At 46.8% G+C, this 15,970-nt stretch overlaps 1 protein-coding gene across 1 annotated transcript in view; it reads left to right on the top strand.

Moving 5' to 3' along the window:
* The first annotated feature begins 5,853 nt into the window (after positions 1 to 5,853).
* Positions 5,854 to 15,970, top strand: part of LOC144754208 (E3 ubiquitin-protein ligase TRIM39-like) — a 266,530-nt gene continuing 256,413 nt past the window's right edge. Inside the window, exon 1 of the mRNA XM_078641793.1 lies at positions 5,854 to 6,352. Coding sequence (XP_078497919.1) covers positions 5,930 to 6,352 — 423 coding nt within the window. The 5' untranslated portion in view covers positions 5,854 to 5,929. The remainder of the gene's footprint in view (positions 6,353 to 15,970) is intronic.

Below are 15,970 nucleotides of genomic sequence, written 5' to 3'. Positions count from 1 at the left end.
TCGTTGAGGCTAGATTATGTTATCGCATATTGTTTATTAAGCGTCTTCCCTCTTTCTTCTCTTTTTGCGAGATTCATGAACTACTCGTCTGCTCCATAGAACATTTTGCATAGATATGGAGGCAGGGCACTGTTATCGGTGCATATTAGGGTTACAGCATTATAAGTGGCTGTACAGGTATTTCTAGGATATCGCCAATGCGTATGTATGGGATGCAGGTTTAGCAGTGGACTGCTTCTGAATGTGCTGCTCTGTGTGTGCGGTTGCACCTTATTATGGAGACGGACGGGTGGGTTCTCAATGCCTTTTGGTGAACTCGGCGTTGTTTTGGGGCATGTGCCAGTATTCCCATGATTGCTTAGTGTCACCGTGTATATGTATGTATCCGTACCACCACTTGCGACCTCAGAGCACAACATTGCACCAGGGTTCGTTAGCTCCTTTCTTTCTTTTCATGTGTACATGTCCAGTGGGGACTAGGGACAGGGTGTGTGTTTATGTCTAGATGTGACATTTATATTCAGGCTATTTGTAAAGATGGAAAGCAGGCACTGCGAAATTCGTGTATAAAATTACGTAAGCTAAACATCCGGGCTTAGCATAGTGTGCTGCCCTAATTGTGTTTTGCGGTTTCTGCCATTGCATCCAGATATATGATACAACAAGTACATAACTACAAGGTTTTCAACTGTTGTTAGTTGTATAAGATGAATAACCAGCAACTAGGGCTTGTATACAATAGTACAAAGCTTCCACTTGAAGTTTGGTGACACTACGACGACGATGTCAAAAAGAGAAAGGAAATCACTAGAAAAAATGACTCTCTTCACGGGAGTTCCCTTCCCATACAAGGCTCGCCTGGCATGACGTCATGCCATAACATCTCCGTTTGTTTTCTTTTGCCGAGGTTGTGAGTTCGTGCCTCAACTGGAGCAGGGCTGTGCCCCCTTTTTCCTCATCATTAGTCAGGATAGGTTCAAAACTGGTTATTCTATGCACTTTCTAAAACTGACGTAGCACAGCATAAAGGTCAATAGGTACCCTAGATGAGTTGGAGACCGGCATGTTTGGTTTAGTTTGAATTTTAGCATTTCCGAGCTGGCTATGCACCATGATAACCTTTAAATATTGTTTCATTGAACACATGATGTTCAATCAGCATGGCTGTAAAATGTTGTGAAAGTATGCTTCATAGAAACTAGAACACGAGGGCTTGCACAAAGCTTTGTCAAACAACCCATTTAACCGGGGGAAATGAGTCTACTGGCTCCACTGGCGGTCATGTGTTTTTGGACTGAATGGAAACCCTTCCCTCTTTTACCCATGCACTATCCCAATCCAGATATCAAAATCACATGTCCACCCCCCAAATTACGGTCTTATCTCTCTATACTAGTTCTCCTCCAATTCACTTTGGGTTCCAGAGTCGAATGTTGCTCAATCCTAGGGGTGGTGAGCAATGTGGTTATCTCATGAACATCCAACTCTCTCTTCTGAACTTTATGCATTACTGAATGCAACAAATCTTGGGTGACTATGACGTCCAGGGCTTGGCCACTGGGACCTAAAAGGGAGTCCTCAAGTGGATTTCTTATTGAAACCTGAGTGAGAATCTGAGGTGTTGTCACTCTTGTTGTCTGCATTGCTTACGTTTGGTGTGTTGGTTCAGGGCCACAAATATTTGCCTGCTGAAATTGGAAGATCTTTATCTCTTTATTTAAATCAAGAATGTCCAAGGTAGGCCCAGGAGGGCTGTATCCATGACAGATTTGCAGGAGAATCAACACGCTTTAAAATGTGTTATATTTAGATGCACTGTATCTAAATGCATTTAATATGTTACTTCTAATCTCAGAGATGCTGCCCATTGCATACCTAAATTTGGGCAAGAACACTTTAAACGATGATTTGTCAGATTGGTTGAGTGCAAGGAGCATGAAAAGATGCCCACATGGGGTTAATTGCTGTGACATTAGGATGACAATTACTGTGCCCTTGTTTTTCCTTTCTGACTCAGCGACAAGACAGTCGTGGTTGCTATTTATTTGGTAAATAGACAATGTAACCATAATTGCTGGGCGGGCACTGTAATTCTGATCCCTGTTTAACACCCTCCTTGTACTGACCCCGCCACCCCACAATATTTCTTTCTGGGTGCGGGGATTTTTGTTTCAGAACGTCCTCACTGTTCATAAAATAATAGATCCTGTCTGGTTCAACAAGAGGGATCTCAGTAAACAATATTGTGTGTCCGCTTCACCTGGGTATCCGCCCACAGACCAAGCTAATGCTACCTGCAACGATAACATGGCAGAGTGGTCTATGTAATCAATATATCTATCGGTATTATTGACAATACTAGTTCGGGGTCACCTGTGGGCTTGCTGATTCAAGTTACACTTGCGTGCGTACTTGCCTAGGTGGTAGGCCTCGATTTGATCACAGGACAAAACTATGAAATGTGCAGCACAAGTTACTAGGCACAGTGCGATTTAAGCCTGGTTGCAGTGGTAAAAAAAAAAAAAACCTTTGATGCCCCCGGAACAAGGTAATGCTACTTGCAAACGGTAACATGGTAAAGTGCCTACGTAAGGGATATAGCTATCGGGAATATTGACAATACTAGTTCTGGGTCACCTGTGTGCACTTGCGTGCCTACTTAACAGCATTTGGCACTAAATTCCTCCGCCCCCTGTTTTATTGCCTAATTGAGTCAGCCGTACCAAATGTTAGCCAGGAGATTGACATTCCATAGTATGCCTATTAGTTTCTGGTAATCTTCTCAGAGGACATATAGCAAGCAAAGGACTCACTATGGTAGAGTGGATCTCTATACTCTCTGATCTGCTGGTGCTCTTATATGGGCAGGGGGGTCGGACAGATTTGCATATGACCAGGGCTGAACTGGGGGAGGCAGAATCGGTTAATGAACGGTAACACATTAAACCCTGATCTGTTGAAACTAATGTTGCATCAGGATTTACGAGAGGTGGCGGTATACTATGAATTGATTGGAAATTCATGTGTGGCAGCGGGAGGGCCACCTGTTACATGCAACCTGTTAAGGGAATGATGCTCAGTTTGGTAGCATAACAATAATATATATAGGTTATGGTTGCCCCTTAGTTATATTACGCATTACCATTGTCAGCCACGGTCGAAGCCAACAGTCAGGCGCGAGGGGTTCGATACTTAGAATACGTATATCTCATCAAGTTGTGGTTGTGTGGGTGCTAATACTATGCGTAAAGACTTGGATGCGGCATTGGCGAACAGACTGTTCCTTTTAAACTGATATCCTAATCATCCTTAAGGAGTCATGAGGGCGCTATGGTATTCACTGGGGACTCCATGCTTTGGGTCAATGCACTGCACACTGGGTGGTGTTCGTTAATGAAGGCCATTTTACAGGGCACTCTTCGTAACATTAATCCAGTCACGCTACAGGGGACACAAATTGAGGCTATGCTTAACACTTAGTCGGAAGTGTGTATGAGTATGCATCTGACGCTAATCGTATCTCAAACTTAGCAAGTGATGGCAATGTAAGACTAGCACGTGCACAGCAGTTATCGCCAGAAACACTAATGGTTTGTGTTTATCTTTTCCATTTATGTATGGCCGGGTCCATGGTGGATATCTGGAGTGCTCCACATCACAACAGCTGCTACAGGTGGACAGCCCAAGGGATGCTTACGTCAGGTAGAGGATGACAAGCAACAACGCAAATGTGATGGGCGAGCGATCAAAAGACGCAAGAGGTGCCAGCACAGAGTTGATTGTTTATGGTGTGTAAACCCGTGATTGGGCTGGCCGCAGTAATGGAGCGGGATGTTGCCTCACAAAAATGGCGGTAATTTTTCCTGACACAGGAAATTGTATTTCTAACGGCGCCTGTGCTCGCAGGGCCACCAGTGTCAGCATGGCATATGCATAAGGTTACCAATTGGGAAAGTATCAGGATACCCCCGGTCACAGCAACTACAGAGACACCAAAGATGGGGTCTGTCCGTCCAGAGCGGGAAGGTGAAGTACCCGATAGGCACGCCCAACACCCTCAGTCAGTATCTGACAGCGGGTAACAACAATTGGGGTTTGTTAATTGGGCAAAGGGGGTTCTGGTGGAAGGGATAATAGCACTAGCAAGCTAGTTAGCAAAAATATAAAACACAGACTGCACCATAGGGGGGGTCAGTTGTTCCCCAGACTGCAAGAAATGGGGGTCGACTTGGGGAGTGCGCAGAGTCACTCGGTGAAGAATCACTCGGTAAAGAGGATCAACACTTGGATTGAGAAACTATTTCATACACATTAATTGCAGAATATCCCACAGGGGGTCATCTCAGGACCAAGTAGACTAACAGTCGGCTGATAATGAGGAGTTGACGTTTATTAGAGGCTCTACTCACAGGGTGGGGGGTCCAGTGGACAGAGTCCGGGAATGCCTTATGGATAGGGAACAAAATAGCAGGGGTAGAGGGTTTTTGGGATTAGGAAGTTATGACCTTTCAGTGTAGGCGGTTTGGGGGGGGCCAGATAGTCGGTCAACTACCTGGCCTGTGGCGGTAAGGTCATTAATCGGTGAGCAGCATTTTAAGGTCCTTACGGGGCGGCGGGCCCATTCACGAAAGGGGCCGCCCGCGGGAGGGGCCATTGGTCTCTCTCAGAACTTCAGGGGCAGGATATGATATCCAGTTTTTTAAAGGGTGCGGGGGAGGGAGTCTACGCTTTCCTCAGGCTGGTAGCCACCCCTCACAACACTATGACGTCACTAAGGTGCGCGAGTGTCTGGGCCCTCCTGTTATGGTTAAATGGAGTTCAGGGAGCGCACGTGGGTGAAACGTGCCCTGGGTTGCGCATGCGCATCTCGAACGTGAGAGCGCAGCTGAAAAAGGATCTGACACCGGTTGGCGACCTTGCCGTACGACTTTATTATTAGAATGCAGTTTAATTTTCAGGATGTTAGATTCGGTTAGGTAACACGCTGTACTAGATATTTGTTAAGGTTAGCCCATCATACCATGTCGAAACGGATGTCAATCTAATGTTCTGAAATGTGCATTTTTAATAACTGTCAGAAATGTTTATTTTATTAAAATTTTTGATTTGTTTTTATATTTTAATAAATACGGCCGGGGGGGGCCCTGTACCCCCTGACTTCCAAAGACCCCATGTGTTGACTGGTTGAATTGGGTAATTCAGTCAGTGTGTGAAGGGGGGAGGTGGCCGGCAGTCCCAGACCATGCAGGTACATCAGGATATCAGCGGTGCAAGCTTCCCTCGCACAAAGAACAGGTTCTCCGGGGCATCGGCAGTGCAAGCTTCCGGTACCTCTCAGAACAGATTCAGTGTAGGCAACAGTAATTTAGGCGTCAATGAAATACAGAACAGGAAATAACAGGCATCAATGTCTTCTTCCCTACACACAAACTACTAGTTTACCGGCATGACCACAATTGTTGTGGTAAGGCCAGTAGAAACATTGAGAAATATAGTAAAAGTATGTATTTTTCAGCCTTTGCACCAGAAATTAAAATAGCAATTACCGGAAGAAGACACTTTAGAAAGGATTTCAGAACGGTTTCTGTGATTCCTAAATGATTAAAAAAGCAAACTTGCCGAATTGACGTATTAAAGATAACACAGAGGAATTACATTTTTTTTAATTCAAGCTCCAGTTATTGCATTCACAGAATCTCGAAATATAATAACCACATGACGCGTAAATACTAGTGTCAAACTTAGAAGTAAATCACACGCAGCAGAGGAGTCAGACCTCCTGCTCCGTGACTGTCTACAACAGTTACAGTTACTTCCGGGTTCATGTTACTGAACCCGGAAGTCCCAGGTCATACGTGAGGGGCGCAGACGCACAGACACAGCCACTTTACAAAGAGAGAAACTGAAACTTACCTTCACTTCCTGCAGCATGGCGGCGGCAGCAGCAGCTCAGCTGGGGAACCTCCAGGAAGAGGCCACTTGTTCCATCTGTTTGGAATATTTCACTGACCCGGTGATGATTATTGATTGTGGACACAACTTCTGCCGCTCCTGCATCACACAGAGCTGGGAGGGAAGAGATGGAAACTTCCCCTGTCCACAGTGCAGGGAGATATCTCGTAGGAAAAGCCTCCGACCCAACAGGCAACTGGGTAACATGGTGGACATTGCAAAACAGCTTCATCTGCCCCCAGTGATGCCCCAGGGGGAGAATCTGTGTGAGAAACATAACCAGGCACTGCTGCTGTTCTGTGCAGAGGATCAGAGGCTGATATGTTTGGTGTGCCGGGAGTCCAAGGACCATAGAAATCACTTAGCAAGCCCTGTAGAGGAGGCTGCAAAGGAGCACAAGGTATGTGTATGGCCAATGAGGGATTGCAAAGTCACACTGTGAGCCCCATTGAGGAACCTGCTAAAGAGCACAAGGTGTGTGTGTGGGGGTGTTCTAGAACTACACGTGAAGATCTCAGACGTCTGAATTCAGAGATCACAAGGCCCTCTGTGAACCCCATAAAGGAGGCAGCCTGAGACCACGAGGAGCTATGTGTGGAAGGTTTCAGAGGTGACAAGTCATGCAGTGTACCCCATAGAGGGAGCTGCAGAAGAGCAAAAGGTGTGTGTGTGTGGGTGCTCAAGATTCACAAGTGAATACACTGATGGAGACTCGGGGTGTTCAGGGATCAAAGGCACCTTGTGGGTCCCATAAAGATGGTTGTCCAAGAGCACAAGTTATGTGAGGGGGTGTTCAGCGTTCCCTAATAAAGACATGCTATGAGTCCCACAAAGGAATACACGGTATTTAAATCAGAATTTTAGGATTACAGGTTAGTTGGGCCTCATAGAAGGGGCTGGAAGAGAGGGCACGGTATGTCTGTGATCAATGAAGGATTACTGTTCACTCAGTGGGTCTCCGCGGGTCCCTGGAGGAGGCTGACCATAAGCATGAGATACGTTTGCGAGTTGTAAGTGAGTGTCAAAGTGAGACCTATGTAAGATACTGCAGAGGATCGCACTGGGTGTCTGTCAGCCCCCCGAGATCAGAGGGTGTGCACCTTGCACCACATAAGCAGTTGCAGAAAATCAGAAGTCATATGTATGTGGGTGTTTTGGGATACAGAGACAGACTCAAAGGGTTTAATGGGTAGGGCAGTGTGTCGCACCCAGGCTCACACATTTGTCAGTGTCACAAGACTTGATGCAACAATACAGGGTTAGCTCAGGGGCTCCTAAGGCCATGGTGCACAGCAGACGAGGTGCAGTAATGCAGGATGTGGTACACATGGCCTCATGGTCATGGTACATAGCAGAAGAGGTGCAGTAATGCAGAGTTGCAGTAATGCAGGGTGTGGCACACACGGTCTCATGGTCATGGTGCACACCAGAAGAGGTGCAGGAATGCAGAGTGTGGCACACAGACATATTGGTATGGTACACACCAGAAGAGGTGTAGACGCAGGGTTGCAGTAATACAGGGTGTGGTACACATGGTCTCGTGGTCATGGTACACAGCAGACGAGGTGCAGTAACGCAGGGCGTAGCACGCGGTCTCGTGGTCATAGTACACACCAGAAGAGGTGCAGACGCAGAGGTGCAGTAATTCAGTGTGTGGCACACTTGGTCTCAAGGTCATGGTACACAGCAGAAGAGATGTAGTAATGCAGGGTGTGGCACACGGTCTCATGGACATGATACTCACCAGAAGAGGTGCAGACGCAGAGGTGCAGTAATGCAGGTGAGTGTGGCACCCACTCTCTCATGGTCATGGTCATGGTACACAGCAGAAGAGGTGCAGCAATGCATGGTGTGGCACACACGGTCTCATGGTCATGATACACAGCGGAAGAGGTGCTGGAATGCAGGGCGTGGCACACAGGATCTCATGGACATGATACACACCAGAAGAGGTGTAGGCGCAGAGGTGCAGTGTGGTACACACGGTCTCATGGTCATGGTGCACAGCAGAAGTGATGTAGTAATGGAGGCGTGGCACACACGGTCTCATGGTCATGGTACACTGCAGAAGAGGTGCAGTAATGCAGGGTGTGGCACACACGGTCTCATGGTCATGGTACACTGCAGAAGAGGTGCAGTAATGCAGAGTGTGGCACGCACGGTCATGCTAGATAGCAGAAGATGTGCAGACCCAGAGGTACAGTAATGCAGGGTGTGGCACATGGGTGCACATTAACATCGGCGCCCATGGCTCTGGCAGTGAAGGTCGTCTAGTAAGACTCACCAGCTTCACACGATCATCAAACACAGAGAAGCCAGCAAATGCTGGGCTAGGTGTGCTAGAGTTACAGCTTCAAGGCACACTTGGTCTGGGACCCCTTACAGGATGAATGCTTGAATGCATGTCATGCTGGACAGTGATTACAGGGCCTGATCTTGGCAGTTTAGGAGTCTCCAACTTCCTCATGTCAAGTTTCTGAACACTGCTGCGGGCTCAAAGTGATCCAGACGAGTCCTCTCCTCATAGGCCGTCCACCTCCGGGGTTCTTCGGCGGCGTCCTTCAGCAGCAGCCACAGAGTTTCTTCCTTAGTCCTGGGGTATAGTGCCTACCTTCTCCCGGCCCCCCTGTGACAGGGTCATTTCTTAGGGAGTTTCCACCATTTCCCCAGGAAAAATCTTTGAGATCACGAAAGCCCTGAAATCAGACTCTCCCGCCGATCCATGTCCAGCCAGAGTATTGGCTTCTGTAGCAGGGATTACCAACCCTGCTGCCAATTTGATCCTCAATGACTCGCTGGAAAAGGGGCAGGTGCCAGGCAGATGGAAAAACGCAAAAATTCTCCCTCTGCTAAAAAAGCCTTCGGCCGACCCATTGGTCGCTTCAAGTTATAGGCCAATATCATTACTCCCTTTTTTCTCAAAAGCCCTGGAGAAATATGTGAATTTAGTCATTACAGAATATGTGGAAGTTAAACATATGCTCTATTATAGCCAGTCTGGCTTTAGAGCAAACGTCAGCATAGAGACAGCCCAGTTGGAAGTTTCTAAGGCAATAAAAGAGATATTAGATAAAAGTGGCCTTTCATACCGTGCCCCATGACCGTCTCCTGCAGAGACTTCAGGAGAGCGGACTTGGTGGCACAGTACTTAAGTAGTATGCTTCCTTTCTGAAGGCCCAACAGCAAATAATTTGGTCTCCTCCTTTTGCTGCCACCATTCTTCCCATGAAGGTTGGGGTTCCACAGGGCTCGATTTTGAGCCTGACACTTTTTAATTTATGCATGCCCCCCCCGGCCCACCTAGAAGAAGCTACAAGGCGCAACAAAAATTTCATACGCTGATGATACCCAACAGCTGTTCACCTGCAAAAAGGGTACTAACTTCAGGGTAGATGAGATTAACAATTGTCTGACAGAGGTGTTTTCCTGGCTAAGATTGAGCCAATTAAAGTACAATCCTGAGAAATCAGAGATCATTTTCTTTGGGTCTTCTGCCAGTGACGTCTGGCGTCAATGGTGGCCTTCAGACATGTCTCCCCCTGTTACCTCAGTGAGCACAGTCAAGAACCTGAGGATAAAGCTAGATGACAATTTAACTATGAAAACCCAGATCCAAACAGTAGTGTGGACATATTTTGGCCTATTAAAAATGCTTAAGAACTTTCTTCCCTTACTACCTGTCACTCATAGGAAACTGTAGTCCAGGCTCTTATTGTTTCGAGGCTGGACTACGTCAACGTTTTGTATCTGGGCCTCCCAGAATATCTATTGAACCGGCTTCAAGTGACTCAGAATGCGGCAGCCAGGGTGATTCTCCTGTTAGGCCCTAGAGCGCAGGTTGCCGCCCCTATGAAAGCCCTACACTGTCTGCCGATCCGAAAGAGAATTCATTTTAAAGTGTTGGTTTTGGCTTTCAAAGCTTTACATGACACTAGTGCCTCCTATATAAGAAAGAGAGTAAAAAATTAGCTAGCTATCGCGCCAAGAATTTTCAATTCTATTAAGGACACAGAGGCGAGTATTATGCTTTCTCTTTCAGTTATTTCTACACACAGCAGTCAATGACATTTTGTGACATATCGGAAACTACATTTCCCATGATACAAACAACACATCACATCCTGTCATAGCCCATAAGAGCCAGTCAATACCGGATAACCTCCTCTTTCTTTGCTTCGAACAGTAAGTCCATAGAATAACTTAAGTCCAACAAAAACATCCACCAACGTGGAAGAACTGCCAACTGGAAAGAACTCCTTTTCAACAGGAAGCATATTTAGTCCATCTTCTCCTCAGAACCTGGAAGAATGAGAAATAAAGCCCGGAAATTCTGCATATACAGACTATAAAGTCATGGGTGGGCAAAATATTACAATATATGTAATATAACCGGGTGGGATAATCCTCACCTCCGTGTCCTTAATAGAATTGAAAATTCTTGGCGAGATAGCTAGCTAATTTTTTGTTATATTACAGGACCGGAGGCTTCGTATTATGCTAGTTTAACAATGTTGAAACACTACAGAGGAAATATCACCCACTGGTTTATACTAAAACTGTTTGAAAGTAGATTATGAAGACCAATCAGCATAATTTCCTGAACAGTAGATCCTAACATGAAACTCTTAGAGGCCATGGCGCCACGAACAGAGTGCGCCCCAAAAACTTGAGTATCAATACCCGCCTCTTGCAGAACTTATTTCAACCACCTGGCTATAGTAGTCGCAGTAATAGGTTTGAATGGCTTCTGGAAAGCAATCAATAATTGCGTTACACCTGTAGGCCGAATAGACCTCGTTCATAGGCCTTAAGGCATTGCACCACACAAAGCTTAACATTACTTGGAAAAGCATGATAATCAACACTTCTAGACATTGTCTTGGTCCTCGCAGTAATATTAAAAGAGACTTCTTCCGGAGTAAAGACTCTACTTGTAATGTCCAAAGCCTTGACATCCGATGTCCGTCTACATGCCGCAAGACATAACAGCATATCCAACTTGGCGGAGAGTTGTTTCCTTGTTAACATGTCATTTTGGGGCCAAAGATTGAATAGTGAAAGAACTTGAGAGACATCCCATAAGGAAGTATATTTAGGTTTGGGCGGATTCGCTACTTTAATACCTTTCAGAAGCTTACAAACAAGCGGATGCATACCTACAGGTTTACCTTCAATTTGAGAATGACCCGCCAAAATTGCGGTACGAAAATTATTAACGGAACGATATGCTAACCCCTCCGAAGCTTTCAGTGAAAGGAAGTTCACAAAACAGGGTAATCCCGTCCCCATGGGATCCACGTGTTGTTCAACGCACCAATGAACCCAGCCTTTCCAGGCTGAAGTATATCTCTTTCTGGTGGAAGGAACCCAAACTTGATTGATAAAGGCTGAAGCTTGCTCCGAAAATCCTTGCATTTGCCTACGCTGCCGGAAAGTCTCCAGGCCATCAGGGACAGATGCCCTGACACTACCATCGGGTGCATCTCTCCATGAGGGCCCTGGAGCATCATCGGGGTCTCCGGAATCTTCCTGGGGAAGTCGAAACTCACCTCCAGAAGACTTGGGAACCAAGGCTGCGACTTCCAGAGGGGTTTCACTAAGATCACTTCCGCCCTCTGTCGCATTATCTGTGTATACACTCGAGGGATCAATATGAACGGGGGTAAGGCATAATTCAGAGACTGAGACCAGTCCTGAGTGAAAGCATCCGTTGCCAGAGCTAACGGATCCGGTCTCCAGCTGAAGAACTGAGACATCTGCCGATTCAACCTGGACGCAAAGATGTCGATCTGGCATGGCCCCCAGATTGTCTGTAACCAATGAACCACCTGCGGCTGGAGTTGCCAGTCACTGTAGTCTTTGAGGTGGCGTGAGTGCTAGTCTGCCACCACGTTCAACTGGCCCGGAATATATTCTGCTATGACCGATATCTGGTGAATTAGGCAATAGTGCCAGAAGTGATTTGCTATCTCTACTAACATGGAGGATCTTGTGCCTCCCAGTTTGTTGATGTAACGAACTGCCGAGATGTTGTCCATCCTCAAAAGGATGCAAAATGAGACTTTCTTGGGTGACAGAGTCTTGATAGCGAATGAGCCGGCGAGCAGCTCTAGGCAATTGATATGGAGGTCTAGTTCTTGGAGGGACCACCTTCATCCTGTGGAAATATTTCCGCAACGCGCCCCCCAGCCCCAACGGCTGGCGTCGGACTCTATGACAAGTCTGGAAGGGAGCCGAAAATGGCCCGACCGTTCCATGCTTCCACGTAGCTGAGCCATCACTGAAACTCCTGGCGGACCTCCGATGACAGAGGAACCAGGTCTGTGTACGAGAGACCCTTCTGTAGGTGTTGAATCTTCAATCTCTGAAGGGCACGATAATGAAGGGGGCCCGGGAAGATCGCCTGAATAGATGACGCCAGGAGACCCACTATCCTGGCGATGGCTCCCAGCGAGACTGTCTGTTTGGACAACAGAGAGCGTAGTTCCTTCTGTATGTCGCGCAGTTTGGAACGGGGAAGGCTCAACTGAGCCGCGTGAGAATCTATGACAAAACCCAGAAAATATATTTTTTGCGATGGACACAGTACGGATTTGCTTTCATTGACTACAAACCCGAGATTTTGCAATGTAGCAATAGTCATGCGCAGGTGCTGTGCCGCCATCTCTGGCGACTGCACCATGATCAGTATATCGTCTAAATACACTATCACGCGAATCCCTTGCTCTTTGAGGTAGGCTACCACTGGTTTCAACACCTTGGTGAAGCACCATGGGGCCGAGGAAAGTCCAAAAGGAAGGACCAATTATTCGTACCACCGGCCTCTCCACTGGAATTGCAGAAACCTCCGATGTCGGAACAGATATGTAGACGTCCTTCAAATCCAGACGGACCATCCAGTCCCCCTGTTTAAGAAGATCCGCCAAGAGATGGAAACCCTCCATCTTGAAGTGTTTGTAAACCATTTAGTGATTGAAATCCTTCAAATTGAGTACCAACCTGTAACCTCCGCCCTTCTTCTGAACCAGAAAAATATTGCTGCAGAAACCGTGAGGGCCCTCGTCGCAACGTGCTATCGCATGTGTCTGCAGCAATTCTTCAATTTCTGAATCTATGAAAACGCATTCTGTTTGGGGAAAAAGACAGCTGCCTGGGCCGTCTGTCCTGAGAGGGGACCTGAAAAAAACCTAGATGAAAACCCTGAACAGTTTCTAAAATCCAAGCATCCTGAGACAATTGAGCCCAATTTTGAAAGAAGTAACGAATATGACCCCCCAAAGGGAGTGGGGTAGTGTCTGGAGCACTCACCTGAGATTCTGTGGCCTGGAAGCCACCACGGTAGGCTCCCCTGTTGAAACGCCTCTTGTTGAAGCGCTGCCTCGTAGGGTAGAACGTTCCCCCACGGGTGGAATCCCAATCGCCTCTACCTCGGCCTAAGTCGCCTCTCTGGGGGCCGTGGTAAGACTGGCGGCCAAACGAGCGTCCCCGGCCTCGTCTGGCCCTGTTAAAAACACCAGCCTGAAAGACTCTCTTTATTCCCGACTAGGCTTCGTCGAGAGTCGTGAATGTACCCACGTAAATAGCCACGTCGTTCACAAAACGCTCACCGAATAAATTGCTGTCTGCCAGGGGCCCAGGTTCCGCCGCTGCCAGCTTGGTGAGGTTGGAGTCCATCCTCATAAGGAGGGACTTACGACGCTCTGTGGAGATTGTGCAATTAGCGTTGCCCAAGAGGCATATCGACCTCTGGGACCAGCCTGCCAGAACATGCGGATCCATCCCTGTATCAGATTCTTGTGCCTCCAGGGCCATCTCCAAGATTTTGGCCAGGGGCCCCACAACATCCAGGAGCTTATCCTGGGCCCCCTGAAGGCACGATCAATGCCCTTTTTAGGATCCGTCGCAAATTTTTTGAGAAAGGTCAACATGCTAGAGTCTATGTCGGATGTTTCCGCGACTTTATCAGCAATATGTGGCCTAGGGCACTCAGACCTGAGTCTATTCCTCACCTCCTTGTCGAAACTCTTACGTAGGTGGTCATGTATATAAACGGCGACTGCCGACAGCCAATCAGAGGATCTCGGATGATCAATGTCTGCAGGGTTAAAGGTAAAGGGAGTGGACACAGATTGAGCGGGCTCCATATTCTTGGACTTCTTAGTCTTCTTCCTGGGAGGAGACTCGTCAGGGGTGTCAGTGGATGTAGAGTCAGTATCAGTATCAGTGTCCGGAACCTTGGACTTACTGGGATCAGGGGCAGGCAGTGAGGACAAGGTATAGGAATGGAGCCAGGAGTCAGCTTGAGAACCAGAAGCCGCGCCGTCCTTCTTAGGGGCTGCAGGCGAAGTGAACCCATGGCGCTTAGCAAATTTCTCCAACTGCTTAGTGATAGGTTTTAAAGCAGTTGTCAATGCTTTTTTTTTTGTCCTCATAACCACCGTTTAGACCAGTGCCAAAAAGGAATCAACGGAGAATAGCTGACTCAGTTAAAACTGGTAGGGACACATATCTTGAAGGCCATCTATCCCACAGTCTTCCACCGTAATCCGAAGAGGCACTAGATCCTAATCTGCCATCCCGCAGCAGATCTCGGAGTAGTTTTGGCAGCCATATAGGAGCCGGGCATGAACCGGATAACAGCTGTTCCAATGGTGCTGGAGACAAAGAGCACCTTAGGAGATCAATCATTGGACTCGGGGGGAAAAAAAAAAAAAAACCCGAATACATCACTGAGACCACTTTATCAGATGCCAAAATGCCCTTTTTCTGCGATTTCCAGATCTAGCCAAATCCATGACTGATGTCCGCAATACAGAGTCTTGCCAGTCTCTAAAGGTAGGAGGTGAGGGGTCCTTCCATTTCCTGCAGATCTCTCTTCTTGCGAGCAGGATGGAATAAAGAACTAAACATTTAGGTAGATGTTGTACTCCTTCCAACACTCCAAAGATAATCAAGGACAGATCCATTGTGACATGTCTTCCTAAAGACTCAGTGAGGCAGTTGCTGATATTCTGCCAAAAAGCTGTTAGTATCGGGCATTCCAAGAACATATGTGTATCCGAAGCAGCAACTTGACCACATTTTGCGCAGGACACTGTCTGACCTCCTGTAAATTTAGAAAGTCTAGAGGGGGAGTAATACGCCCTATAAAGGGTAAAGATGTGATTTCTGCGAAGCCATGATGGCTTGACGATACTCCACAAGAGCTCGAAAGAAGATTTCCAAAGTGTTTGTAAGTTCACATCCCCCAGAACAGAACCCCATACTGACTCTGGTAAAACGAAGTCTCCATCTACCTCCTCCATTATAGAGTTGTACCATCTAGATATTTCCTCCTTTTCTGGCCCTCTGCTTAGTAGATCGGAGATAAAGGGGCTATGTCCACCCAGTTTGAACTTATTTTTATTAGCAGGAGATGTTTTATAGGCTGCTGTCCAACTATAAATCTGGATATATTTGAAGCGTGAAAAGTTAGGACCAATCTTGGCTTGCAAATATTCCCATGAAAATAAATCTCCCTCATAGAAAAGGTCCCCCCAAACCTCCATGCCCGCCTCCCTCAAAGGGACTGCCAGGATGTCATCAAGCCAAACCGGACTTTCGGGTAGGTCCCACAACGGGGTTTTTTCACAAAAGTAGTTTACTTTTATAGCTTTCATGATTTCTGCCCATGTTCGTGCAAGACCCTGTAGGATCTTCAGTTAAATTTTTTTTTAAAACTTAGGATTTCCAAACTTAAAAAGAAAACTAGAGTGATTGATATTTTCCCCCTCCAACATTGCTGCATACATCATACCCACCCCCAAGGAGTCAGGATTCTTTAACAACATCCTTGAATGGGATAATTGAAAGGCCCAAGCATAGATTTTTAAATCTGGAGCCGCCGACCCTCCCTTTTCACGTCGCCGTCTTAGTTTTTTCCAGGCAATACGTGGAAGATGGTTGTGCCAAATAAAAGAAGAGACGTTTGATTGAAATTTAGCTAAGATTTTTTGATCAAAATATAAGGGAATGGTAT

Source organism: Lissotriton helveticus, chromosome 5_1 (genome assembly GCF_964261635.1).
Source record: "Lissotriton helveticus chromosome 5_1, aLisHel1.1, whole genome shotgun sequence".
NCBI classification, from domain to species: Eukaryota; Metazoa; Chordata; class Amphibia; order Caudata; family Salamandridae; genus Lissotriton; species Lissotriton helveticus.
This window is presented reverse-complemented; position numbering and strand designations above follow the sequence as displayed.